Source organism: Acomys russatus, chromosome 16, assembly GCF_903995435.1.
Source record: "Acomys russatus chromosome 16, mAcoRus1.1, whole genome shotgun sequence".
NCBI classification, from domain to species: domain Eukaryota; kingdom Metazoa; phylum Chordata; class Mammalia; order Rodentia; family Muridae; genus Acomys; species Acomys russatus.
In genome coordinates this window covers 32,117,396-32,144,351 of record NC_067152.1, presented here as the reverse complement: position 1 = coordinate 32,144,351, position 26,956 = coordinate 32,117,396, and the positions used below count along the sequence as shown (strand labels likewise).

Genomic DNA, 26,956 nt, shown 5'->3' with positions numbered 1-26,956 from the left:
AATTTGTTTGCATATTCCTGCTTCAGCTTCTCCTCTTGCAAGCTCTTGGAACAAGATAACGCAGGCCCAAGGCTTAATACTACACCTGAACATAGGCTGCCTGGTAAATGGGCAAAGAGTAAGTGAAAAACTTAGAAAGAACCGGAAAAACTTGCACTCTCTGTATTTCCCTAGGTAATGTTTAGTTGAATGCATATTTTCATTTTACAAATATCTAAAATCCCACTTCAATTGTTTTGGTTTTGAGTCACCGTCTCAAGTAGCCCAAATAGGCTCCAATTTTGCTATGCAGTAAGGATGGTCTTGAACCTCCCACTTCCACCTCTTAAGTACAGAGAATGGAGGTATGAACCATCATGCCTAGCGTGAACTATCACCTTTTATTTTTCTTTATTTATCCTTAGTTTTGTGTGTATGTTTGTGCATCTGCACGTGAGTATGTCTGTGTAGGGGTGTAACTGCATATGCATGTTGCCAGCAGAGTAAGACTCAGGTGTCTTCCATGTTCTTCACTTTTCTACCTTAAAATGGGGTCTCTCACTGAACTGGAAGTACACAACTTCAGTCAGGCTGGCTAGCCAGGCAGAAAGCTCTCAAAATCCACCTGCCTCCTCCTGCAATGGGATTACAGCTTAAAGCCATTGCTGGCTTTTGGTGTGGACGCTAGAGATTCAAACTCACGTCCTCATGCTTGTACAGCAAGCACTTTTATGCACTAAGCTGTCTTTCCTGCCCCCAGCTGTCATTTTTTAAAATATCAAAAATCAGGGATAGAAAGATGGCTCAGCATAAGATCCCTAGCAATTCTTCCAGAGGACCCAGCAAGGCTCAATTTTCAGCATCCACATGGCAGCTCACACCTGTCTGTTACTCCAGTTCCATGGGATCTGGTACCCCCTTTCAGCTTCTGTGGGCACCAGGCACACATGTGGTACACACATACATGCACACATACACGCTCATGTACACTTACTTGCAGGCAACCAGTGCACATTTTAAAAATATTTAAAAATTTAAAAACACAGCTGGGTACGGGCAGAGATTGCTGTGAGTTCCAGGCCATCCTGGTCTACAGAGTGAGTCAAATATAGTCAGGGCTGTTATACAGAGAAATCCTGTCTCAAGAAACAAAAACAAAACAAACAAAGTAAAAATAAAAACATCAAAATCCTACTCATGAGTCTTGTATGGATGGCCTGAGCTCCTGAAACTGTCTCAAAATACAAGCATTAGGGGCTGGAGAGACTACTCTGTGGTTAAGAGCTCTTCCTGCTCTTCCAGAAACTCTGAGCTCAGCTCCTACCACCCTCGTAAGGCTGCTCACAACCTCCTGAAACTCCAGCTTTAGTGGACCTAACACTCTTCTTTGACATTCACATAAACATACATAAATACAAATTTTAAAAAGAAAAGAACAAAACCGAAATCTACTAGTGCTATAGGTGTGTCAATTTATTAAGCTGTGACTCAATCTAGCCAAACTGAAACTGTTCTTGGGTGCTTCCAAAAGCCTTGGAACTCTAGAAACACAGAACTAGTTCTCTAAGTTATAATGACTAAAACCAAGTTGTCACTCCAGAACCAACCATCTTTAATCCTGTATTCAATTTCCTAGACTTGTGTAATATGTCCCAAGTCTTTACCCATTTTTAATATCTCCTACTAAACTTCAAATTACATTTAGAAATAGAGCAAATAAACATTAGCAAATAAGTCCCAGGAATTATTAACAGCATTACTATAATTACTGGAAGAAATTCTAGTATGTCCAAGAAGAAAAAAAAGTCAATTCCAATTTCAATAGTCATACAGTAACAAAGCCAAAAAAAAAAAAAAAAAAAAAAAACAACTAGAGATTTACTATTATTTACAAGGATAAGTTGTAGTTTCCATTATATGTTTGCTGGAGCTAACAGACAATATAAAGTCTGACCTGTTTTCATTAACAAGTCAAGTGGTCAAAAAGGCTTGAGTCTGGAGCACAGAATCACTCAGGAAAATATGACTATAAATCAAAAATACCTGCAGGGCAGAGATGCAAATGAGTTTTAGTCTTTTAGCCACTGACCTGGAGTTTAAGTAATGAAAATATTAAGGAAATTGTTTCTCTTTTATTAAATGCTTGAGTGTGTTTGTTTATTAGGTTGTGAGGACACAGAGGCAGAAGGATTACAACAAATTCAAGGACAACCTAGTCTATATAGCAAGTTCCAGGGTAGGTGGACCCTATGTCAGAAGAAAAGAGAGAAGAAGGGAGTGAGGAGAGGGAGAAGGGCTGGAGACATGGCTCAGTGGTTTACAACATTAGCTGCTCCTCCAGAGGACCTGAGTTCAATTCCCAGCACCTACACGGCAGCTCAAAACTGTCTGTAACTCATACCCTCATACAGACATACATGCAGGCAAAACACCAATGCACACGAAATAAAAAATAAATAAATAATTTTTTTTTTTTTTTTTTAAAGAGAAAGAGGCCAGGCAGTGGTGGCACACGCCTTTAATCCCAGCACTTGGGAGGCAGGGGCAGGTGGATCTCTGTGAGTTCGAGGCCAGCCTGGTCTATAAAGTGAGTCCAGGACAGCCAGGGCTACACAGAGAAATCCTGCCTGGAAAAACAAAAACAAAAACAAAAACAAAAGAGAGAGAAAGAAAAGGTATTCCAGGGAGAGCGCTAGGGATGAAGCTCAATGATAAAGTGTTTGCCTAACATTCACGAGGCTGGGGTGGGGTGGGGGTGATGCCCGGCACTGGAAACAAAAACACAGAGTTAAAAAGTGACAAACGAAAAGATACCAAGCCCTCTACTCTTTTTTCTGTGGGACTTTACCCACATAGTTTTTTTCCTCCCAGCATGGCCTTTCCACATATTCACACACTTGTTCAAAACATCTTCAAATGTAAAAACAGGCTCTCATCTATTTTCATGCTAGATGATGAGATGAGACCCTTATTATCTGGACACTCTCACTGGTTTCACAATCAGAGTGTTAGATGTGAGGTCTGTACACCCTCAAGGATAGCACTTGAATGTAAGGCTCACCCACAGGGCAAGGAGGAACTTGCTAGACAGTCACAGTATAGGGACATAATTCAGAGATTAGCAGAAGCTAAATGTGGGAGGCCTGGGGAGGGCAGATGAACTCCATTCCCCATTATTATATGAAGAAATATGTGCCCTATGTAATAAGCAGTCCATAAATGTATTGGCATATATGCATTATAAATATAAAGATCTTTTGTGTCTCTCAGATGAGACCTCTGTAGAAAAAACAAAAAACAAAACAAAAAAACCCTGAAATGCAGTATAGAAAGACAACAGAAAACCCAGAAAATGAGCAAATCCTTCCCATACTGTACAAGGGGCAGAAGAAAAAGAACAAAGCAATTCATTTAAAGCCAGAGTAAGGAGACCAACCACACACACGAGTATCTGGCCAATGTGCTATTATAAGACCCACTTAACCTCCTACAAAAATGACTTGACCTTGCTATAGGGCAAAGCAAACATTACCATTCCATTTTCTTATGGAGCACTCATACAAGCGATGAATACTTCTGCAAAGCAGACGCTCCTAGATCTTACCCCTTTCTGACTTAGGATAATAATAAATATTTTGCAAAACCTGATCGAGACCAGGAACAAGCCTATCACAATACCTGCCCCAACTGGAGAAGCAGGGTAAACGTAAAATGTCACTCTTTCCTTAGTTGAGTCTAAATATTTTGGTAAAGTACCAAATTTATGGGAACTATAATTCAGTTCAAATATTGTGTGGAAGACATTAAAAAACTTTTCTTAGATTACATCTTCTCAGCAGAATTACAAATACTGACAAAAAAGGAAATGATTTCATAGTGATTCTTTTGTATAGCGAGCGAATGCCTCTTTCAAAAGTTACATAGTTTCAGGGACAGCGCAAGATAAAAAATAATAGCCGGATTTTTCCCAAAAAGCAGGGTCTGAGTTAAAACCCACAGCACTTAACCATTCTTAACTTCCAGTAATCTGCGAGGAGCGCAGCTCGCATTTCTCAAGCAGGGTGTTGCTAACAGGGATCCGCGACGAATCGCCTCGCAGTGGATCCCCCGCATACCCTCCCCCCGCCGCCACCCCTGCGCAGGGGAGCGCTCGGAGATCGAGAGCAAAGCCCCGGGAACTCACAGGCCAGCCTGTGCGAGCAAAGGGAAGGAAATGACACAGGCAGGAAAAAAAAAAAAAAAAAAAAAAGCAAATCAAGGAAAAGACACAACAGCAGCTGGGCCTGCACCAGGCTCCAGCCCCGGCCCCACACTGAGCTCGGGCTCCCCCACCCTCCAGCTCGCGGGCCAGCTCGCTGGGGACCGGAGTGGGCGGCCCCGAAGAGCACGGGCCTCGGTCCCGCAGACCCCTCCCCGGGATGCGCCGGCCGCATGCCCGGAAAGAGAGCCGCCGAGTGGGTTTGGCCAGTAGGGCATCCCCGGAGAGTCCTAATAGCCAGAATCGCCGCCTCGGTCGCCGCTCCACGAGGAGACCAGCGGTCCGCGGTCCTCAGCCCCCGGCCCGCCGAGCTGCCCATGCCTGTCAGGCGGCGGCCCAGGGTCCTCCTCCCCTCAGCCCGGGGCGGGGCGTCGCGAAACGGCGCGGGCACACGGGCCGGGGCGGTGGCGATACTCACCCATGGTGGCGATGGCGGCGGCGGCGGCGGCTACAGCCCAGAAGTGTCACCTCCGCAGCCGGGGCTGCATGCCGGGGGAGCAGGCGGCGGGGACGGCAGCGGGCCTGGCTCCGCGCGGGGGCCGCGGGCTGCGCTGGCTGCGCTCGGGGCCCCCGCCGCCTCCCCAGGCTCCGGCTCCGGCCGCGGCCGGGCGCTGTGGCATGAGCAGGGTGACCCGCTACATCCCCGGCGCTCCCAGGCTCGGCCCAACCCGGCCTCGGCGGCGCCACTCGGCCGGCCCGCCTGCCAGTCCCGAAGTCCAGAAGTCGCTCCGTCCGGCCACTGTTCTCCACCTCAGGAACGCTCCGAAAAACAAACCGCTGGGCGCGCAGCTAGCTCGCTGTCTGTCACTCATGCCAGCATCCTCCAATCGCGGGCAGCCGTTGGGACTTGGCACCACCCCCCACCCTCAATACCAGCCAATTACCGGGAGGAAGTCGGATACTCCCGCCCCCTCCTCCCGCTTTCTCCCAACGCCCTCACTCTCAGCCGCCAGCTAATCACGACGAACCAATCCCGCCTACTCTCACAGGATGCCAATGGGCGAAGTCAAGGCGATTTCCGAGGGCTGTCTAGAGCCTGCCAATCACCGAGACAGCGCCCGTCCTCTCGCGCCTAGCCAATCACGGGGAGAGCGCCGAGCGCCCGCCTCGGTGCTTCGCTAGCTGGAGCTCTCGGCTTCCCCTGCGGAAGGTGTGGGCCGCTCCAATCACAGCTCCGACTTGAGGCTCCGCCCACAACCCCCATCTTTATTCGGTCGCGGAGCCCTCCGCGGGCGCGCGGGCTGGCGCTGTTCCCCTAGGCGGCTTCTCTGGCCCGGGGTTTGGCCCGGGCGTTTTCTGCGGAGGCCGTCAGAGAACGTCAATCTTTGGCCCTGTGGCTGTCGGTCGTCGGCGACCTCCGGGTCCTGAGGTGTCTGTCCCCTGCGGGCGCGAAGCGTCTGGCGCGGAACGGGCGGGGGAAGATTTAGCTCCGCGCTTCCAGGCCACTTGTGCTGCGCGATCCCCTGGGCAGCCCAGGGCTCCAGATGGCCGCTTACGCAGGCTGGAGGGCGGTCTCGCTGCTTTTCTCATTCCCCTGGGTCTCAGACCCCCCGAGGCCACACCCTTAGGTCCCGATTCCTCGTTCCCGAAGGGTAGGGTAGTGTTGGAATGCGGGTCCCCACATTCTGAGTTCTGCCAGAGTTGCTTTTGGACACCACTTTCGCTCTTAGAATTACAAAATCGAGACATTCTTTTAAAAGAAAACTGAAAAGTACAGGAAAATAGAAAATCCCGACCCTGGAGATAAGGTTTACCTACTTCCTACCTAGATATAAAACGTTTTACAAAAAGTAACTTCATATTGTTTTGTGATGTGCTTACACTTTTATAAGTGTTTCCTGACCCACTAAATGTCTCACAACAATTGTACTGGCTGTGTGGTATTTCAAAAGAGCATTGTGATTAACTTCACCAACCTCCATTGTGTCAACAATTTATACACCCAGTCTTTAGATTCCAGCTACCACAATTAGTGTGAGTTCCCTTCCAGTGACATATTTCAGATTCCAGAAAAATCTTCTTCAGATGCCATTTTCAGTTGTCATCTAGAAACCCTTATCTTAGGGGGTGGCCTTGCCTGGAGTATTAAATCTCAAGTAGTGTCTTGGACAATCCTCTTTGTCTTCATCCCCACCCTCAACTCCATATTACTTAACTCTCTTATCCTGGCTTTTTTTTTTTTCCTTTTTGTTTGTTTTTGTTTTTTGAGACAGAGCCTCTCTATGTAACCTAGGCTGTCCTGGAATTGCTATGTAGTCCGATCTGAAACTCAGATCCACCTGCCTCTTCCTGCTCAGTGCTTGTGCCACTGTGCCCAACTCGTTTTTTCTTCAAACCTTCTTTCTTTTTTGTTTTTGTTTCTGTTTTTTGAGACAGGGTTTCTCTGTGTAGCCTTGCCTGTCCTGGCCTTGAACTCTCGGTGATCTGCCTGCCTCTGCCTCCTAAGTGCTGGGATTAAAGGCGTGCGCCACCCCTCATCCCCCCCCCCCACTTCAAACTTTCAAGTTTCGTACTCTCACTTGATTAAGTCCCTAATTTTCTGAAGTGTCTTAACTTAATAATCTTTTTTTTTTTTTTCTGGAGAGGAAAAATAGAGAAACACATTAGCCATTTACTAGATGCCAGGCATGTGAAATCACTTAACTGCTCCACTAACTTGAGTTTCAGCTTCTGCCTTCTACCTTTGCTTCAGGTGCCTTCTTTGTGAATCCCATTCCATTGTCTGTCCCTCAGTCAGCAAAGTCAAACACTTCTATGTTGCAGCTGCCTTCTGGGCTGAGGATTCCAGCTCAGGCAGGTCTTTGTTCCAAGCTCCAGAGGCACCACTCTTGAGTACCCCACAGGCACCTCAAATTCTACAGCTCCAAACTGAGCCCATCATATTCCTCCATTGTTCATCATCGGTTCCCCGAGGAAGACGGTTATCAAAAAACTTCCTCTCAACTCTCCTTCTCTGACCAGCAGTCTAAACCAGGTCCCCATCCGCCTCTCTTTCACCCTAGCTACCCTAGCCCAGTTCTTAGTTTACTTAAAGGGTCTTCACGCTACACAGCGACTTTCTATCAGACGCCTGATCCAAGCAAACCCTAGTCATAAGCATTATAGCCCATCACTATAGCTTTAAGATGAATTAAATTGGAGCTGGAGAGATGGCCAGCAGTGAAGAGAGCTTGCTGCTCTTGCAGGGAATGCAGGTTCAGTTACCAGCGCCCATAGTGGTCAGCTCAGCAATGTTTGTAGACCCAGCTCCAGGGCATTGGACCTGACCTCAACTCCACAGGCAGCATGCGTGTATGCCGTACACATACACACATCAGGTACACACAGGACCCAGAATCCCTTTCCCTCAAACGGTCTTTCATTTCCCACCCCCACCATCCCCACCCAGAGTCCATGCTGCAGCCACACCGGAAGCTCCTCAAATCCATCTCAACTTTTCCTATGTGCATTATGTTCTCTGTATTGAAGTGCTCCCTTTCTGCTCCCACTCTCATTCCTTCTGGAGAGAAGTCAGTCCTCCTTGGCTCTCCATCATTCCTTGAGGAAGCCCTCCCTACCTCTCACACTGGGCTAAGGCCCTCTGATAACGCTCCTGAGCACCTGGGACTTTCTCTGCTCTAACGTAACTGCATTTTGCAAAATAAGCAGAGAAACAGAAGCTGGGGGGAGGAGGAGGGTGTAGCTCAGTGGTAAAGGGCTCACCTAGAGTGTGCAAGACCTTGGGTTTGCTCCCCTAGCACTAGGGCTGGGGGCAATAAGTGCGCAAGAAAGAAGCTGTCATTCCAATTGTCATGGCAACCACCTTTAATAATGCATTTGAAATACCTGCTGGGTGTGGTAGTACATACATGCCTGTAATCCTAGCACACAGGAGACAAAGGCAGGAAGATTGCCTCAAGTTGAAGGCCAGCCCCTAGTCTATATAACAAGGTCCACTTCTCAGGACCATACAGCATAGCATGACTCTGTCTCAAAATAACAGTGTGTGCGTGCGTGCTTGTGTGTGTGTTGAATGTAATTCCCAAAAATACACATTTATTTATTTATTTATTTTGGGTTTTTCAAGACAAGGCTTCTCTGTGTAGCCTTAGCTGTCCTAGACTTGCTTTGTAGACCAGGCTGGCCTTGAACTCACAGTGATCCACCTGCCTCTGCCTCCCAAGTGCTGAGATTAAAGGCATGCGCCTGGTTTATTTATTTATTTATTTATTTTTATCTTCCCTTTGTGGGTTGCTTTCTCTCCTCTCTATTATCACTGTGTGAAGCTTTCTAGCTGGGCCATGCCTACTAAAGGCTGTCTCTTAGTTTTATGATGACTGCATGCCTCTGGATGTCTGAGCCACACCTCTCTCCAGTGCCAGGGCCTAAGAAAGTGCTATCCCTAGTTGGCAGCTAGATTATATACTAGCTGCACACTCTCATTCTTTCAAGAACATGGTGCCAATAGGACACAGAACGAAAAATAAAAACAATGGATGGCTTCTCTTAGGGGAGAGATCAATAGATTTGGTTTACAAAAGAAAAATACCAGTAAACCTATCACATGATTTTATGAACATTTTTAAAATCCAGAAATAAAGCAGAGTACATTTTAGATTACCTGTTGAACCAGTTAGTTTACTGTGTCATCAAGGAATAATATACATATCTCATAGAAGATCCTTTCAACCATGATTTTTTAAAAATTATTGGTATTTTCTTCTAAGTAAAAATAGTATTCATTCTAAAGCAACACTGGTAGGGGCTGAAGAGATGGCTCAGAGATTAAGAGCACTGACTATGTTGGGCGTGGTGGCACATGCCTTTAATCCCAGCACTCGAGAGGCAGAGGCAGGTGAATTGCTGTGAGTTCAAGGCTGGCCTGAACTACAAAGTGAGCCCAGGACAGCGAAGGCTAACACAGAGAGCCAAACACAAAAAACCAAAAAAATAAGAGAGAGAGCGTGCACTCACGCACTGACTATTCTTCCAGAGGTCCTGAGTTCAATTCCCTGCAACCACATGTGGCTCACAACCATCTATAATGAGATCTCTGTTGCCCTCTTCTGGGCTACAGGTGTACATGCAGGCAGAGCACTGTATACATAATAATAAGACAATAAATAAATAAATAAAGCCACACTGGTGTAAATTTGCCCCCAAGAGTACTTTGTAAGTAAAGGTAAAGGAAACTCACTGTAGCTCTTTTCTAAGTAGGCATCCAAATAGCCACTGATAGGGAGGATGATTAAACAAATTATGATGTAGCAATATAATAAAATAGTATACACCCACAAACAAGAATAAAGAGCCTTCCTCTACAAATACCAAAAAGATCCAAGGTATCCTATGACGTGTGTATGTGTGTAAAATACAAAGGGTGAGTGTGTTTTTTTGAAAGATTTATTTTTTATTGCTTTTAATTATGTGTATGTATGTAGGGTGAGGGGAACGTGTGTATGAATTCAGGAGTGTTTTACCTTGTATTTGTAGGTATATATGCATTTGTGGGGAGAATAAAGGATGACCGTGGCTTCTGCCTTGACTGAGGCAGGATCTTTCTGTTGTTTACTGCTGTGTGCTCCGGGTGGGTGCTACCACTGAGGGTTTCACATGGGCTCTGGGGATTCAGACTCAGGCCCTTGCCTTTGCATTGCACCCAGTGAGCCATCTAAGTGCCCTGTAAGTCAGGTACTACCAACACCTCCACTTTACAGAGGAAGAGTCTTGTTGTAAAAGAGGTTAAATTCTTGTTCAAGACTGGCAGAGCCAGAATTTGTTCTGTAGCCCAGCTGGCTTCAACTTCAGGGGATCCTCCTGCCTCAATCTTCCCAGTGCTTGGATCACAGGTAAACACCACCATTCCCAGTAACTAACTTAAAAAAAAAAAAAGTAGAGGGGATAGGAATGTGTTTTCACAGTTAAAGAGTATTTGCTGCTCTTGTAGAGGACCAGAGTTTGATCCCCTCACCCACACTGGGCATGACTCACACCTGCCTGGAACTCCTCCTTCAGGGGAGTGTGATGCCCTCTTCTGGTCTCTATGGGCACCCACATACACAGTACACCCACACACACAGTACACCCACACACACATTGTACACACACATACCATAAAATAAAATTTAAAAATAAATAAAAACAATCTTTTTCATCAGCAAAAGATACAAGAAAGAATTTAAAAAGTGCTACCTATTCAATGGCTGAACACAGAAGTTAAAACTAGTGTGATATTTATCACAGCACTCACTTGTGCCAGGCCCACTGACTCTTTCTTTACTTGTTTCTTCTGAGACAGGGTTTCTCTGTGTAGCCCTGGCTGTCCTGGAACTCAGTTTGTACACCAGGCTGGACTTGAACTCAGAGATCTGAAGGAGCAATAAGCATGTTTTTTGTTTAGATCACAAGTAGGGGATGAGAAAAAGACTTGTGAGAGAACAGGTGATGTTTATCCCCTTAGAAGTCGAACCACCATGTGGGGGAGATTGGTTATTAACCAGCTGAAAAACATCCTTGAACAAATTCTGAGAGGAGGTATAAATGTGAGCCAAAAACAAGAGGTGGGGGGCTGTGGAGACTGGGGATAGTTTTGGCTATTCATCTCTCCACTTCAAGACGCTCCTAGAGAACAGCTCGAGGGAGGGCTTCGGGGCTCCAGGGTCCAGTTGAGGTTCCGGGTCCTGGTAGCTCCAGGTTCCAGCAGAAATGCTGCTGATTACACCAGGAGAATCGTTCCTTGGAACTGATATCCTTCCGGTTTCATTATTGTATTCTTTAATCTTCATTTCCTATTGTTTAGGTTAGTTGGGTTATAAGTGAGGTACTCTTGGTTAATCGGTTCATAATAAAATATATTTGTTTAAAAAAAGTGAGCCGGGGCTGGAGAGATGGCTCAGTGGATAAGAGCACCTTCTGCTCTTCCAGCGGTCCTGAGTTCAATTCCCAGCAACCACATGGTGGCTCATGACCATCTAAAATGAGATCTGGTGCCCTCTTCTGGTGTGCGGGCACACATGCAGACAGAACACTGTATATGTAATAAATAAATAAATAAATAAATCTTTAAAAAAAGAAGAAAAGAAAAGAAAAGTGAGCCTACAGAAATCCGCCTGCCTCTCTCTCCCCCACGTGCTGGGATTAAAGGTGGCTGCCTCTTTTCAGAGAACATCTCCAAGGAGTCCAGAAAAATTAAAAGAGTACCTAGGAGTTAGAGACTCTTGGAATTTGAAGCTCTATTGTCTTCTTTGCTATAAAATTCAAAGAAAAATAATTTGGGCTGGGGAGAAAGGTCAGTCAGTAAGTGCATGCCTTGCGAGCACAAGAACCTGAGTCTAATTGACAGAACCCACACAAAAAAAGCCAGGCGGAGTGGCATGCTCTTCTACCCTTACTCAGCACTGGGGAGCCTGAGACAAGAGGACCCTGGAGCTCGCTCACCAGCCAGTCTAACCTGTCAACTCAGGGCAAATAAGACATCCTAGCTCAAAGGTGGATGGAGTTCCTGAAGATGACATAGAAAGCTGTTTTCTGGCCGACACGCACAGTGCAACACGCACGCACGCACGCACACACGCACTTTTAAAAAACATAACTCAACAACATTGTAATATTTCCATGGTTGATCAGAGCCAGAGCTTTCGCTGCTCCTCTGAGTACACCAGGGCCTCTTGCCAAAGGAGAGTGGTTGTATGCAAGGACACTGTTTTGCTCCCTCTGGCCTCCAAGTGCTAAGATTATATGCATGCTGTACCATGCCCAGTTTACATGATGCTAGGGATCATGTCTGGGGCTTCATGCATGCTAGGCAAATACGCTATCATCGGAACTACATCTGCAGCCCCACAGAAGCACTTCTAGTAAGAGTCAATGTAAGCAAGTTTGCTAGGACAGGCTTATAATCACATCTACTGAGGAGGCTGAGATAGTAGGAACACAAGTTCAAGGCCAGCGTGGGCAACTTAGTGGTACCCTGTCTCAAATAATAAAAGCAGGGCTGGAGATACAGCCTGGTGGTATCTATAGTCTTTGCTTAGCAAGACCTTTGGTCAGGTTTGATCCCAACATACACACAGACTAGTCAAGGTTGGGCTGTAGACAGAGCTTGTCACAAATACTTCCACCTCACCAGAAGGACACCTGAACATAACCCTAGTGTGACTTCAAGACAGCGAGTAACTTTGTATTACTGAGGCAATCATTAAAGGTACGACAATGGAGGTCACTCCAGTCCCATTTTTCTGGCTTAAAGGTGCGTCATAGCTAGGTGTGGTGGCTCATGCCTGTGCTCAGCACGCCCAAAGCAGGGACAGGGAGAAGTTCAAGCATGTTCTATATAACTAGGGCTATACAATGAGACTTGGTTTTGGCTTGTTTGTTTGAGACAGGGTTTCTCTGTGTAGCCCTGGCTGTCCTGGACTCGCTTTGTAGACCAGGCTGGCCTTGAACTCACAGAGTGCTGGGATTACAGGTATATGCCACCGAGCTCAGTTCAGTAACTGTTTTTGCAGTGAATGTTGGGGCTTTATTGTGCAATAGGTAGGGCCATACTTTAGCCCGGCCATTCCCAAACTTATATTATTACACTGGGATTCCTGAGAACCCCCTTCATGATCTCTATGTGAAATGTAAAAGAAAACATAACAAGGAAAATAAGCCTTCTTCTCTAAAACACAGGTGCCACTGCTCAAAAATTCACTTTTAGAATGATGAAAATCAGACAGAATGTATCACTAAACTGAATTTTTCCCTTCTTCAATGCCTTTACCATATGTATCTTCACAGTCCTGGTGACATCTTGTTCTTAATTACATTGTATAGCTATGACCATCTTTATTTGTATTTTATGGTCTCAACTAGATCTAGAAATGTCGGGTAAGGTTCAAGCCCACTTCTCCATTTCCTTGTTAACAGCAGGAGTGGGCAGGCACCACCAGGGGTCAGTACAGAGCCATCCTCAAAGGTGCCTCACTGTACGTTCAACAAGCAGGGCCTGGTGTAAGGAAACTGGTTCCACAACAATCCATCATAACAAACTCTTCTAGGTTGGAAGAGGCCTGTTCACACGAGTAGCCAAGATTTCTCAGATTAGAAATAATCACAGTCCAGGCAAGCTTGGTCTACAAAGCGAGTCCATGACAGCCAAGGCTGTTTGAAAACAAAAAACAAAAACCAGCAAAAAGAAATGATCACAGTTCTTCGAATTAATTTATATTCAACATTTCTAAAACAGGGTTATTTTATAAACAAGGTTTATCAACATAAGATGCCATATTAGACCCATTCTCCCTTGTTTGATAGGAGGTAACTTGAGGGTTTTTTGTTTTGTTTTTGTTTTTTTTTTTCCCGGTTATTCAAGAAAGAGTTTCTCTGGGTAGCCTAATTTAGGTGTCCTGGACTCACTTCATAGACCAGGTTGGCCTCGAACTCACAGAAATCAGCCTGTCTCTGCTTGCCAAGTGCTGGGATTAAAGGTACATGTGCCACCACTGCCTGATGAGAGCTTTTTTGTTTCTTAAAGAGTTTGATTTTCATTTTTTATTATTTATGTGTGTGTTTGAGAGAGAGAGAGAGAATACCATCTATATGTGAATTCCCTAGAAGATCAGAAGAAAAAAAATAAAATTGATCTCTCCATCCCTAGATGTGAGATAATTTATATATAAAATAACTATTGTAATCTTTTTGTGCATGTATGTGTATACATGGGTGTATATGATATGCAAGTATGTTTGTGTGTGTAAGTGAGGGTACACATGTGCCATGACATGTGTGTGGAAGTCAGAGGACAATCTCTGTGTTCCACCATGTTTGAGATGAGGCATAGTGTATCAGCTTTGGTCTGGTATTGGGATGCTCTGCTGTGTGGTTGGTTAGTTGTACAGGTTTAGGTCTTCTCCACTGTTACTTATCTAAGGTGCCTTCAGAGCTCAGAGCTGGCTTGAACAACTTTATGAATTGGTAGATGACCTGGATTTGAGAACCATTCCAGACCCGTTATGCTTGACATGCTACAGCATAGGCAGTCACTCCGTAGACTTTCTAAACTTTCTTAGGTTGAGAGCGGAAGGCACACGACGCCAGGCTCTGGCTCAGCCCACCATTCTTCATTCTTCCTGCTTCCCCTGGGTACCAGGTTCTTGTTACAGCATCACTAGAAAAGGAGCTACACCTGGCCTTCTGAGGCCCTCAAGCTCTCAAACCTAGGTTAGAATAAGTCTTTCAGGAAAGCAACCCATGTGCTGATAGGTCCATTTCTATCAATATCAGAACACACAGGACTTGGTCAAATGAGAGCCTGAGGCAGCCCTTTTCCCTGACACCGGGTTTCCTATGGCACTAAAGCCTTAAGGGCTCAAGGAAGGGAACAACAGAAAGCATGTGAGGAGAACAAAGATGAGGGGCAGAGGCCATGGTACCCTGGGATAGCTCCATGCGTGCATCCCTGTGTCTTCCTTTTGAGATCCTACATCTTGGAAGAGGATATAAGCATCAGCTGAACTGCCTGGTCTCTGGAGAAAGCAAAATTCCTATAACAAAAGATACTTAAGAAATACTAGCTGCTGCATGAGTGAGTGAAAAGGCTACGTCATTAGGTCAGCACTCAGCCACAGAGAACACATTTCTACTGCAAAAGGAAAGAGAAGGAGAAAAGACAATTTCAGTATTAAAGAGGTAAGTATGTGGGCTTGAATGTTAGTCCAGAGGCGCAGGAACTGGACACAAACTCAGGATAGCTCCAGAGGCACACCAGCCACGCAGCATCCAAGGGTCACTACTGCTATTATTGAAGATCAATTTCCATTCTAGAGTACCACAGGACACTTAGAATCTTCACAAGGGCCAGTCACCTGAGATCAAAGTCAGATCTCCTTGTTTCTCCTTGTATCCCAGATTGCCCCGTGACACCAACAGAGCTGAGTCCCTTTTTCTTTTCTTTTTTTAATGTAGTCTTTTTGTTTGTTTGCTTGCTTGATTTGTTTTGTTTTTCTGGATAAAGTTTCTCTATGTAACCTTGGCTCGCCTGGAACTCACCCTGTAGATCAGGCTGGCCTGGAACTCACAGCAATCCGCCTGCCTCTGCCTCCCGAGTGCTGGGATTAAAGCCGTGCGTCACCATCACCTGGCCCATGCCCCTTTTTCTTAAGGCTGTAAGCCACTGCATCAGGTCTCCAATAGGCTCCTGTAGGCCTGTTTCGGTCTCCTATATTGCTGCAGAAGCTTGTGCTGGCTGAGGAAAGAGCCTGGAGACACATCTGCTTACTCAATATTGTCATAAACGTGAATCACATCCTCGTGGTTGTTGAGAGCCTGGATGAGGTGAACGGCCTGCTCCAGGTCAGGGTCAGCCAGCTGCACCTTTGAGTTGGGGATGAACTCCAGTGAGCAGGACACGGAGCACAGGCCCAGGGCGTCCAGCTTTTTCCTCACTTGATGCAGTGAAGAAGCATCACAAATAAACTAAGGATAAAACAAAGTCAAGAGGTGAGAAGCCAGGAAGCAATGCCACAAAGCCAGACCAAACTTTGAAAACTCCTGAATGGGGTAACCTGTATTACATTATCATTGGCCTTAAGTTCATTGTTTCCAATGCTCAGAATGCTTCTTACCAACTCATAAGATTAGGCCCTGTCCTCCAGTATTCACACGATAACACTGTGCAATTTGTAAATTCTTTGCTTTACCTGTATCCTGACACACAGGAAGGAAGAAGATCAGAGAAGCAAGCTTAAGGCATCTGTCAGGGGCGCCTAGGAAGCCCCTCCAACACAAAGGCTGAAGGCTGCCAGCTTAGAATCCAGTGCTGTACAGCTCCCTGGCCCCCACACTCACTTTGAAAAGGCTCTTTTCTTCTTCATCTTCAGCTTCTGTCACATCCTCAGCTCCTGCTTCGATGGCCAGTTCCAGGGCACGCTCTAGGTTCACCGCTTTCTTCTGCCTGTCCTCTGCTCCAACCACAACTACTCCTTTTCTGTCAAAAAGATGCCGTGCTCCTTCAGCCACCATTCCCCTGACAGGAAAGGGAACAGGCACGAATGCATGGATGCTTTAGACGCTCAGTCTCCACAAAGTGCTGCGTTCTAAAACTGTCCCTTAGGGCTGGAGAGATGGCTCAGAGGTTAAGAGCACTGGCTGCTCTTCCAAAGGTCCTGAATTCAATTCCCAGCAACCACATGGTGGCTCATAACCATCTACAATGAGATCCGGTGCCCTCTTCTGGTGTGCAGGCACACATCTGGGCAGAATACTGTATACATAAATAAATAAATACATCTTTACAACTGTCCTTTAAACATTAAGGCCCTGGAGTACCCAGAGACGCCAGCAACTCTCCTCATGAAGAAATGCACCTGATGCTAGCCAAGGCAACCATCCAAGAACACCCACCTCCTATTTTCTGCCCTCATTGGAGTCCGCAGGCTACAACATTACTCATTGTTTCCTGTCCCATAAAAATTCCTGTCCTGAAGCCAGGCAGTGGTGGCGTACGCCTTTTCCTCCAGGATCTCGTGAGTTTGAGGCCAGCCTGGACTACAAAGCGAGTTCCAGGATAGCAAGAGCTGTTTGGATACAGATGAAGTATGGGGAAAAGATCTCATCTACACCCAATGACTACATCTCTGGGATCCTATCTCATTCATTAGACATTAAGGAAAAATCAGTTATTACACTGGATACTACTAAGGAGGAAGGATGCTTAGAACCTGAGATACTGCTGAGGACCAACAGCCATTTGCAGTGCATAGAACTGGAACGGACTGGTCCTGTCCCCTCTCCACATACACACACTTACCCATTCTTGTTCATGATATATTTAATGTCTAAATGGCACTTGGGGCCACTGTTCGATAACGCCTCAATGAGCAGAGAAGAGCCACCAGGGCCTCGACCCTCGTACAGCAAGTAAATACCCTTGGTTTTCTGCAATTAAAAAAAAAAAAAAAAAAGAATGCATTGTCCTATTTCCTAATTAATGTCCCAGTGCCCTTCCTGCCAGCACCAAACCAAAGCCACTAAAACGTGGCTCCTTGTATGACCTCTCAAGACATGAGCCTGGGCTCTCAAGTCTATACTGCTGCCTCTGTCTCCTAAGGGAAGGCTGCTGCTATCAATCCCTGAGTTCAGGGGAATCACTAGCCCCTCTAGAAGGGAATGTGCCCCTGGCTCCTGAGCAGCTCAGCTTCCACCCCCTCTCAAAGCAGATCCCACATCCACCGTACAGTCTCTCCTATCTTCATTCACCTTCCTGTATTCCATTCCATGTGAAACCTACCTAGGGATTCTCAATGACCCTAGCCCTGGGCTGCTGAGCACTGCTAGAAACATCACATATGTAGAATTTATCCTGGGATCCCTGAATTCAGCACTGTGGGCAAATTCAAGCACTCCCCAACTAGCTAACAATTTCCTCTGGACTCCCCAGATCTTCATCCTCTGCCCAAGCCCCTACTCTTTCTAAGTTCCTTGGCCTGTACCTTCCTGAGGGCTTTCAATTGATGACTTTCCCATCCACTTTCACATATAAAAATCAAGCTCCCTGCTGAGCTCTGGGGTCTGGCTTCTTGGATTTGAGTCTGTCATTTTCTGCATGACTTAAAGCAAGTCACCAAACTTTTCTGTGCCTTAGTTTCCATTTTAGGTCACCTTGAGGAGTCGCTGAGACCTTGCACACAGAGTTTTTATTAGAGGACTTAGCCTGGAATGAGCACACAAGAACTGCCAGCTGCTACAATTTCTCTGGAGAGGGATGAAACACCTCCATAGGCTCAGCACTTTGTGAGGCTGAGGCAGGAGGATCATGAGTTCCATCCTAGCCTGGGCTACACAAAAAGACCCTGTTTCAGCTAGGCATGGTGGTGTACTCCTATAATGCCAGCACTCAGGAGGCAGAGGCAGGCGGATCTATGTGAGTTTGAAGCCAGCTTGGTCTACAGAGTGAGTTCCAGGACAGCCAAGGATACACAGAAAAACCCTGTCTTGAAAAACTAAAACAAACCAAACAAGACCCTGTTTCAAAACAAAAGATAATTGTTAACTCTTCAGATCCTGCTCCGGCTGGAGCCCAGCGCCTTCCCACTTCTCCTGCCACCACTGTCTTTAACTGCTCTTTCTACTGGCTTTTCTCCTTTAGACGTAAACATTTGAAAAGAAAAACAACCCTTCTCCAACTTAGCATCAGGGCTTTCCCCAGTCTCACCTGTCCTCTCTGCCCTATCTTCTCCACGCTTGACAAAGTGGCTCCATGGTGACTCTATGGGTCACCATACTGTCTATCTAGCCTGTTCCCAGTCATGGCCCTCTAACCCAGCAGTCCTCAAGCTGTGGGTCATGGCCTCCCTGGGGGTCAAATGACCATCTGACAGGGGTTAGCTAAGACCATCGGAAAACACAATATTTACATTACAGTAATAGCAACAAAATTACAGTTATGAAGTAGAAATAAAAACAATTTTATGGTTGGGGTGGGGGTCACCACACCATGGTTGGGGTGGAGGGGGTCACCACAACATGAGGAGCTGTATTAAAGGGTCAAAGAATTAGGAAGGTTGAGAACCACTGCTCTGACCAAAGGCCAAGGATAAAGAATCCCCAAAGGCCTCTGGGCTGAACGTGTCAACCATGTTCCTACCCGTCCCTCTGAAAACTTAAGGACTTTCTGGTGGCTTTCCACACAGAGACCCTCTGGGAGCTGTGGCCAACAGTAACAACGTGAAGCTGAGGACATACCTCTGTTTTCAGTGCTGACTCAATGGTCGACTTGGGCATATGCTTGCTGCGACACACCTCTAAGATGTTGGCCAGGTTGCTGTTGTTCTCAGGATTGGGGCCTCCCTCTGGATAAGGAGAAAAAAAATGATCAAAGATAGCTCATTGGAGTATGGGAGAAATAGGTGATTTCCAGCCTCTCCAACCCCCAAACAACGGGAAACTGCTCTTCATCAGAATATTGTTAGCTAATGAAGACAGCTCAGAGTGTACAGTAGCCAGGCGTGGTGGTCCATGCCTTTAATCCCAGCACTCGGGAGGCAGAGGCAGGTGGATCGCTGTGAGTTCGAGGCCAGCCTGGTTTACAAAGTGAATCTAGGACAGCCAAGACTACACAGAGAAACCTTGTGTCAAAAAACCAAAAAAAAAAAAAAAAGAGTGTGCAGTGCTCGCCTTGCAAGCAAAAGGGTCTGAATTAGATCCCTTAATCCCACATGTAAGAAAACAGCAGCACCAGTTTGTACTCCTAGAACCAGGCAAAAGCAGACCCTGAGACTCCCTGGCCAGCCAGCCTGGTGATTTGGTGAACTCTAGGCCAGTAAGAGCCCTGAAATGAAAAATAAAAAATAAGGTCAATGGTGGCAAAAGTGCCAACTACAGAAGCCAAGCAGCCTGAGGTCTAGCCCTGGGGTGTACACAGAAGAGCAAGGACAGAACCAGCTCCAAAAAGCTGTTCTCTGACCTCACACACACACGTGTGCGTGGAGGGGCACGGCACACTTCACCTAGATAAGTATAGTGCTGCACACTTGCAGTCCCAGCACTCCAGAGGCTTAGGCAGGAGCTTGAACTACCTAACTACAAAGTGAATTGTCCTGGGTCAGTTTCAGTTAAGAGTGAGATTCTGGCCTGTCGTGGTGGCGCACGCCTTCAATCCCAGCACTCAGGAGGCAGATGAAGGTGGATCTCTGTGAGTTTGAGGCCAGCCTGGTCTACAGAACACTTCCAGGAAACCATGTCTTGAGAAATAAAACAAAAACCAAACAAAAAAGTGAGATTCTGTCTCAAACAAACAAACAGAACATACTTGCTCTAGTGATTCTACTGGGATATTAAGAACTATTTTGGAGCCGGGCGTGGTGGTGCACGCCTTTAATCCCAGCACTCGGGAGGCAGAGGAAGGGGGATCACTATGAGTTCGAGGCCAGCCTGGTCTACAGAGTGAGTCCAGGACAGCCAAGGCTACACAGAGAAACCCTGTCTGGAAACAACAACAAAACCAAAAAACCCAAAAAGAACTATTTTGAGAAAGAAGTTTCCTGGGGGGGGGGCCGGTAATAGGAGATAGAGCCCAAAGCCTCATTCATGCAAAATGTTGCACTTTACCACTGGACAATATCCCCAGCCTGAAAGACATGTTTCTAATTCACTCTGTCTTTAGGGACAATTATGTGGCTAGGTTTCAGCAAACTCCCATTTGTGTCAGATGAAACGGGTGAACCCTGACATCCTTGCTCTTACTCTATTAGCTAATGTGTAATCACTGAAATGCTCACATGGCCTTGGACTGCTCCTTGGGCTCTGAGGGCAGAGGCTATCCTGGATGTTATTGGTAGTATCCCCTCCTGGATCAAAACACTATATTGGTTAAAATCCAAAAGTTTGTCAGAAAGGAAAGCAAAGCTAAGCCTCAGGCCCGAGCTGCAGGGGTTTGAGTTAACATCAAATTAAAGTTCAGTAGTTAAGCCACTTGTTGCAGAGTCCACATCTTTCTAACTCCAGATCCACACTTTTCATGGGATTTTTTTCTTTTCTCTCTGCTTCTACCAGTGCCTGACACTAAGATGAGCATCACTGAAGAGACACATAGTTCCAAACTGACCTGCCAAGAAAACGTCTCAGGAGTTCTAATGAGGGAAAAGGAAGCAAGAAATGACTTGACTCAGTGTGCCTGCCACAACCTTCAACGGTAGTAGAAACAGCTGCAGAGGGTGTGGTTAGTTCCATCAAGAAAAGGCACTTCTGACTGGGTTGTGGTGGCCTAGGCCTTCAATCTCAGCTCTCTGCTCAGAAGCAGAGGCAGTCAGATCTCTATGAGTTCGAGGCCAGCCTGGTCTACAGAGTGAATTCCAGAGACAGCCAAAGCTACCTACAGAGAAACCCTGCTTGGAAACACCAACACCACCACCACCACCACCACCACCACCACCACCATCACAAAAGAAAGAAAGAAAAAAAGAAAGAAAGGACAGACTTGTCTATGTGGTTGGCGGCATGCATGATGTGTGCAGTGCCTGTGGAGGCCGGAAGAGAACGCTGTGTGCCCTGGAAGTGGAGTTTCAGGTGTTTGTTAGCTGTCACAGGACCAAACACAGGTCCTCAATAAGAGCTCTCTCTCTCCAACCCCTGACTTGACTCTTTTTTTTTTTTTTCCGAGACAGGGTTTCTCTGTGTAGCCTTGGCTGTCCTGAACTCACTTTGTAGACCAGGTGGGCCTTGAACTCCTGCCTCTACCTCCAGAGTGCTGGGATTAAAGGCGTGGACCACCACACCGGCTCCTGACTTGACTCTTAAGGTTTATTTCTTTTTCCCCTGCTTTCAGTCATTTTACTTTATATATATATATATATATATATATATATATATATATATATATATATATATATTAACTTAAGTTGATTCTTTGTGGATTTCCCATCATGCACCCCAACCCCACTCATCTTCACATCCCTCCAGATTCATCCTCCACCCTTGCAACCTCCCTCCCTAAAGAAAACAAAACAAAAAGCTGCGGTATCCTGGTTTCTCACACAGTATACTCTTTGGTCCAAACAGCTTCCCTTGCAAATGTTCATTGCAATGAGTCACTGGTCTGGTTCTAGGCTTCTGGCTTCTGCCACACTGCCTTTCTATAAAGTACCCATCTAACTATAGACTTGGATGGAGTCACTTTTATCTTCCTAAGAGCAGGTCTCTGAAAGGTTTTTGAAAAGGAAAGCAGGAATATGCAGCGAAAGTAGGTGCGTTGAGAGTTATGGGCAGGACAACGGTGGCAAATGGAAAACGCAAAGAAAATCATCTGCCTTAGTCCTTCTTGGGAAGGCAAGTGAAGCCTTAGGCCTGTGCGATCAGCAGTGGGGACTGTCGGGGTCTTCTCACCTTTAACAGCCAGGCGGATACTGAGGGTGAGTTTAGAGAAGATTCGACTCCTTTCCATGTCCTTGGGGCCCTTAATGTGCCGGACTTTAGACCATTTATTGTGTCCTGCGTTGGCCGCCGCGCTGACATGTAGTGCCCTGGGTAGAGCTGCACCGTAGCTGGGGTTTCCGTGCTGGGAGGCACACCAGGGATCCACGCGGAACCCGGGGCATCGCGCACGAAAGCATAGGGCAGCCGTCCCTCTCAGGCTGGCGGTAGGCCAAGATATCATTTGCTTCGACAAGGGGCTGCAAGGTGCAAAGAGGTGCGGCCAAAGTCAGCCTGTTTAGTCTGGTACCGGAACAAGCCAGACCGGACGTTCCGACCGCTTCTGCGGGTCTCCAAAAAACCACCTGAAGGCACAGCCGTGAGTGACCCCCGCCGAAGCCGCCGCCGCCAGGCGTGGGGACCCTTAATAGTGAAGTGCACTTCCTTTCTCTGGTCCGTTGCAAAAACACTTCCCTGGCTCCCGCAAAGTCGGTTCCGCCCTCTCACCTACTCGCTCCAACCTTTCCCTGCCTGGAGTGAGTGGTACAGCCCTCAATTGCTCCCGGTTGCTTGGAGACGGCAGATTTCGCTCCAGTAAAGATTCATGTGACTGATTTTCCTTCCTAACTCTGAGCAAGTTCAGAATAATAATTGCTATGTTGTTGAAAAAGAAATATGTAGTTCAACCGGTTCATTTTACAGGTAAAGAAACCGCAGCCGCCTGGCGGTGGTGGCACACGCCGTTAATCCCTCGGGAGGCAGAGGCAGGTGGATCACTGTGAGTTCGAGGCCAGCATGGTCTACAAAGCGAGTCCAGGACAACCAAGGCTACACAGGGAACCCCTGTCTTGAAACATTCCCCCCCCCCAAAAAAAAGAAAGAAAAAGAGAGAAGAGAAAGAAGAAAGAAGAAGGAGAAGAGAACAAAAAAGTCCTAAATGCCAGCACTTGGGAAGCGAGAGTCCTGACACCAGGACCTTGTCTCAAAACAACCAAAAAAAGCAAAAACTTTCATTAAAACAAACAACAAAACAAGAACAAAAAACATGCCACCAGCCAGAGAAGTGATGTGCCTAGTCATTTAATACTTTCTAAAAGCTGGGCGCGGTCCCAGCGCTCCGGGAAACAGAGACAGACGTATCTCTGTGAATTCGAGGCTGGTCTGGTCTACAAAGTGAGTCCCTGCCAGGAAGTGTGTGTGTGTGTGTGTGTGTGTGTGTGTGTGTGTGTGTGTGTGTCTGTCTGTCTGTCTGTCTGTCTGTCTGTATTTCTGTAAACAAGGATGGCATTGCCTGTTTTGCTAACCCATATTGGAGAGTGGAAAATACAGCATAAACTCCGGGAGTTTATAAAGTCAGCATGTAAGTAGCAGCTGTAATGAAGATTGGGGACAAGTCAGATGAATCACAGGCTTTTGGGGAAAGGACAAAAGACCAGGCCAGCCTTTGAATCAAATTGCTATCTTCATCTTCCATCTTCTGTTTAAACATTATTTTAAGCATTTTTAATTTCTCTGCACTACTTGCATGCCTGGTGCCAACAATGGTCAAAGAGAACATCAAGACAGCCTGGAACTGAAGCTACAGATGGTTGTGAGCTGGCATTTGGGTGCTGGAGATTGAACCTGGGTCCTCTGGAAGAGCCGCCAATATCCTTAACTGTTGAGCTGCATCTCCAGCCCCGTCTATTTGCTCTCTCGACAGAGGAAAAAGGACGCTATGGAAAAATAGAGAAAAAACAAAGTGGCAGCTGCTTAAAACCCTCTGTAATAGCTCCCCAGGGGGAATTAAGTCTCAAGAGCTCAGCACATTAAAAAAGCAGGGCATGAAGGCTCTCTAAAGTTAGACTGGATGGATTCAAACTGCATTTCTGCCATTTACCAGGGCAACCTTGAGCAAGTCCTTTACTTTCTGTTTCCTTCCACATACAATGGCCTTGAACAAGCAGGGTGGAGGAGAGGCATGGGCACACATTACATAAATGTGTCCACAGTTAATCTACTCATATTCCATTCTTATGTCCTGCTGCTAAGTCTCTACGGTAGGGCATTGTGTTGGCTGCTGCCTCATCACTCCTCTGCTTTTGTCTTCCTAGTCCCAGAATATCTCATGAGCAGCCATGAAGCAAGGCTTGAGTACAAATTCTGTACCACCTTTGTTTCTCTGGAGTGTCCTTCCGGTGAAATCATGCTTCAAGACTCAACTCACTGGGCTGGAGAGACGCTCAGCCCTTTAGAGCACTTGCTGTTCTTGCAGAGGTATGAGTGTCTTGCCTGTATCTGCATATATACACCACATTCGTGCCCAGTACCTGAAGAAGCCAGAAGAGGGTGTCATTTCCTCTGGAACTTAAGTTACAGATGATTGTGAGCTGCCATGTGGGTGCTGGGACCCAAACTCAGGCTGTCTGCAGGAGCAGTAAGTGCTTTTAACTGCTGAGTCAACCTTTTCCCCCCTTTTAAATGTGTGCATGTGTATAGATGTGTGCCATACTGGTTTTTTTTTTTTTAATATAACTTAGAAATATAGCTTCCATTTATCAAAACAGGGACTCTAGACCAGGCTGGCCTCAAACTCCATATGCAGTGAAGGATGACCTTGAACTTCTGATCCTCCGGTCTGCCTCCACCTGCCAAGTGCTGGGACTACAGGTGTGCACCACTACACCCAGTTTTCTGCAGTGTTGACTGAATTTAGGGCTTTGTGCATGAAAAACACTCTACCAACTGAGCTACACCCCCAATCCAAGCTTCTGTTCTTTAGTAGCAAAAACAAATTAATAAAACATGAATACAATAAAACTAATTGTACACTTTACATTTGTGACCTGTATTATATGTAGAATGTCAATAAAGCTTACTTAAGAACAAAACAACTGCCAAGTACAGGAATTACAGCACTGTGGTAAACATTAACATTTTGACACGAAGAAGTTAAGTGCTAGGCCAGCAAGATGTCTTAGCAGATAAAGGCTGGGCCCAAGCCTCATAACCTGAAGGTTTGTTTGTTTGTTTGTTGAGACAGGGCTTCTTTATGTATCCTTGGCTGTCCTGGACTAGCTTTGTTGACCAGGCTGGCCTCTCAGAGATCTGCCTGTCTCTGCCTCCCTGCGTGCTGGGATTTAAAAGCTTGACAACCTGAGTTTGAACCCACTACACAGGACACACATGATGGAAGGAGAGAACTGACTGCCACAAGTTGCACACACATGTGACTAAGAAAACCTAGCTGGGTGGTGGTGGTAGCACTCTCCAAACACTTGGGAGCTTGAGGGAGAAGGATTACCACAACCCTGAGGCTGGTCTGAGCTACACAGTCAGTTCCAGGCCAATCTGGGCTACATGAGGCCCTGTCTCAAAGGCAAAAGCAAAAATAAGCTTTGCTTGCTGCCTATCTTTCTCATATGTAAGCCAAGCATAGTGGTACCCAATGTAGCCAGAGGCTGACACAGTTCAAGGTCAGCCTAGGCTATATACTAAGTACCAGACCCAGACAGGGGTATATAGCAAGACCTTGTCTCAAAAAAAGGGACGGGGTGCTGGGGAAACAGTTCAGCTTGGTAGAGCGCTTGCTTACTGTGATGGTTACCGATTTGATTTGGTCTAGAATCATCTAACAGACATGCTTCTGTGTGGGCAGTTCTAGGAAAGGTTAATCTAGAGAGGAAAGTCCTTCTCCCAGCGTGGATGGCACCTTCTTCCAAGAAGCCCTAATACAAAGAGGCCTGGAGGTTGGGGGTTGGAGTAGTGCTGCTTTGCCTGCTGTCCTCTCCTGGCTAGTAAATGTATCTACCCTGCTGTTGCTGCTACCTGCCCTAACAGAAGCTGCTCTCCAGTGGCAGAACAGAACTGCTGAGGCTGGCAGCTTCGTGAACTGAGGTGTTACTGGCCTTTCAAGCCTCTCTAGTACGCAGATGGTTACTACCAGACTACCCAGCCCCTATCATTTGAGCCAGGTTATCCATCTCTTTTCATCATATTCCTTCTGTCAGGTCTTTCTCTTTAAAGAGCTCCAAAATTACCTGCCATGTACAAGACCCTGGGATTGATCCTCCAGCATCCCACAAACCACCATCCCATGGTGCTGCCCATTTGTTATTCCAAGGCAAGCGCATATGAAAACTCTAGGTCATCCTTGGCTACACAGTAAGTTCAAGGCCAGCCCAGATAACAGATATCCTGTCTCAAGAAAAATAAATAAAAAGCAAGTCAGATCTTGATTAGCTTCTGTTTTTCAAAGTCTCACTCGAGTTAAGATCCAAAACTTTCTAAAGCACAAGACTCCCCCTGGCCTCGCTGCTGCCCTCCTCTCCAGACACACTTCCAGCCGTTCTTCACACTCGCCCACTGCCTTGCAATTCTCTGACTATGACCATACTTTCTTGTTTAAATAAGTTTGCATATGAATAGCCAGCCATGGTGGCACACACCCTTAATCCCAGCACTTGGGGAGGCAGAGGAAGGCAGATCACTGTGAGTTCAAGGCCAGCCTGGTCTACAAACTGAGTGCAGGACTGCCAGGGCTATTACTCAGAGAAACCCTCTCTCTGTAAAGTTTGCATGTGACTGTTCTCTTTGCCTTAGGTGGCAATTCCTACTCCCAGACAACTTCTACTCAAATCTACAAAACTCCAATCAGATAGCTCTCATCTTCCTGACCCACTCTGGCTCTTACCCAGACAGGAGTAGCCTCAGGGTTCCTGAACACAGCTCCATTACTAAAGAACACAAGTGCGTGGGTCCCTCTAGCAAAGAGTAAGAAATCTGAGGAACATGGTCCTTGGCATGATATAGGTGTCCATGTTTTCTTAATTGACTAAGGTGTGAATGAACAGACAAAAGATATAATGTCCT

At 46.4% G+C, this 26,956-nt stretch overlaps 2 protein-coding genes across 3 annotated transcripts in view; both read right to left on the bottom strand.

The window, feature by feature from the left end:
* Map3k3 (mitogen-activated protein kinase kinase kinase 3) overlaps positions 1-4,791 on the bottom strand; it is a 65,504-nt gene extending 60,713 nt beyond the window's left edge. For both annotated transcript variants that reach the window (XM_051158889.1, XM_051158888.1), the window contains exon 1: positions 4,656-4,791. In XM_051158889.1, the coding sequence (XP_051014846.1) occupies positions 4,656-4,659 (4 nt within the window). In that variant the 5' untranslated portion in view covers positions 4,660-4,791. The remainder of the gene's footprint in view (positions 1-4,655) is intronic.
* Positions 4,792-15,374: 10,583 nt separating this feature from the next.
* Positions 15,375-22,489, bottom strand: LOC127199879 (translational activator of cytochrome c oxidase 1). The gene is made up of 5 exons (XM_051157866.1): positions 22,079-22,489; positions 18,941-19,047; positions 17,007-17,134; positions 16,046-16,223; positions 15,375-15,673 (listed from the first exon to the last, which is right to left on the bottom strand). Exons 1-5 carry the CDS (start codon positions 22,347-22,349, stop codon positions 15,473-15,475), a joined length of 885 nt encoding a protein of 294 aa, XP_051013823.1. The 5' UTR covers positions 22,350-22,489; the 3' UTR covers positions 15,375-15,472.
* Between the last annotated feature and the right edge of the window lie 4,467 nt (positions 22,490-26,956).

What these genes read in the sequence shown, in the direction of transcription:
- LOC127199879 (XM_051157866.1), bottom strand. Translation starts at nt 22,349, where the DNA reads ATGATATCTTGGCCTACCGCCAGCCTGAGAGGGACGGCTGCCCTATGC. An exon ending in AGTCAGCACTGAAAACAGAG is followed by an intron (nt 17,135 to 18,940) that starts GTATGTCCTCAG and finishes TTTTAATTGCAG; the next exon opens with AAAACCAAGGGTATTTACTT. An exon ending in TATATCATGAACAAGAATGG is followed by an intron (nt 16,224 to 17,006) that starts GTAAGTGTGTGT and finishes CTTTCCTGTCAG; the next exon opens with GGGAATGGTGGCTGAAGGAG.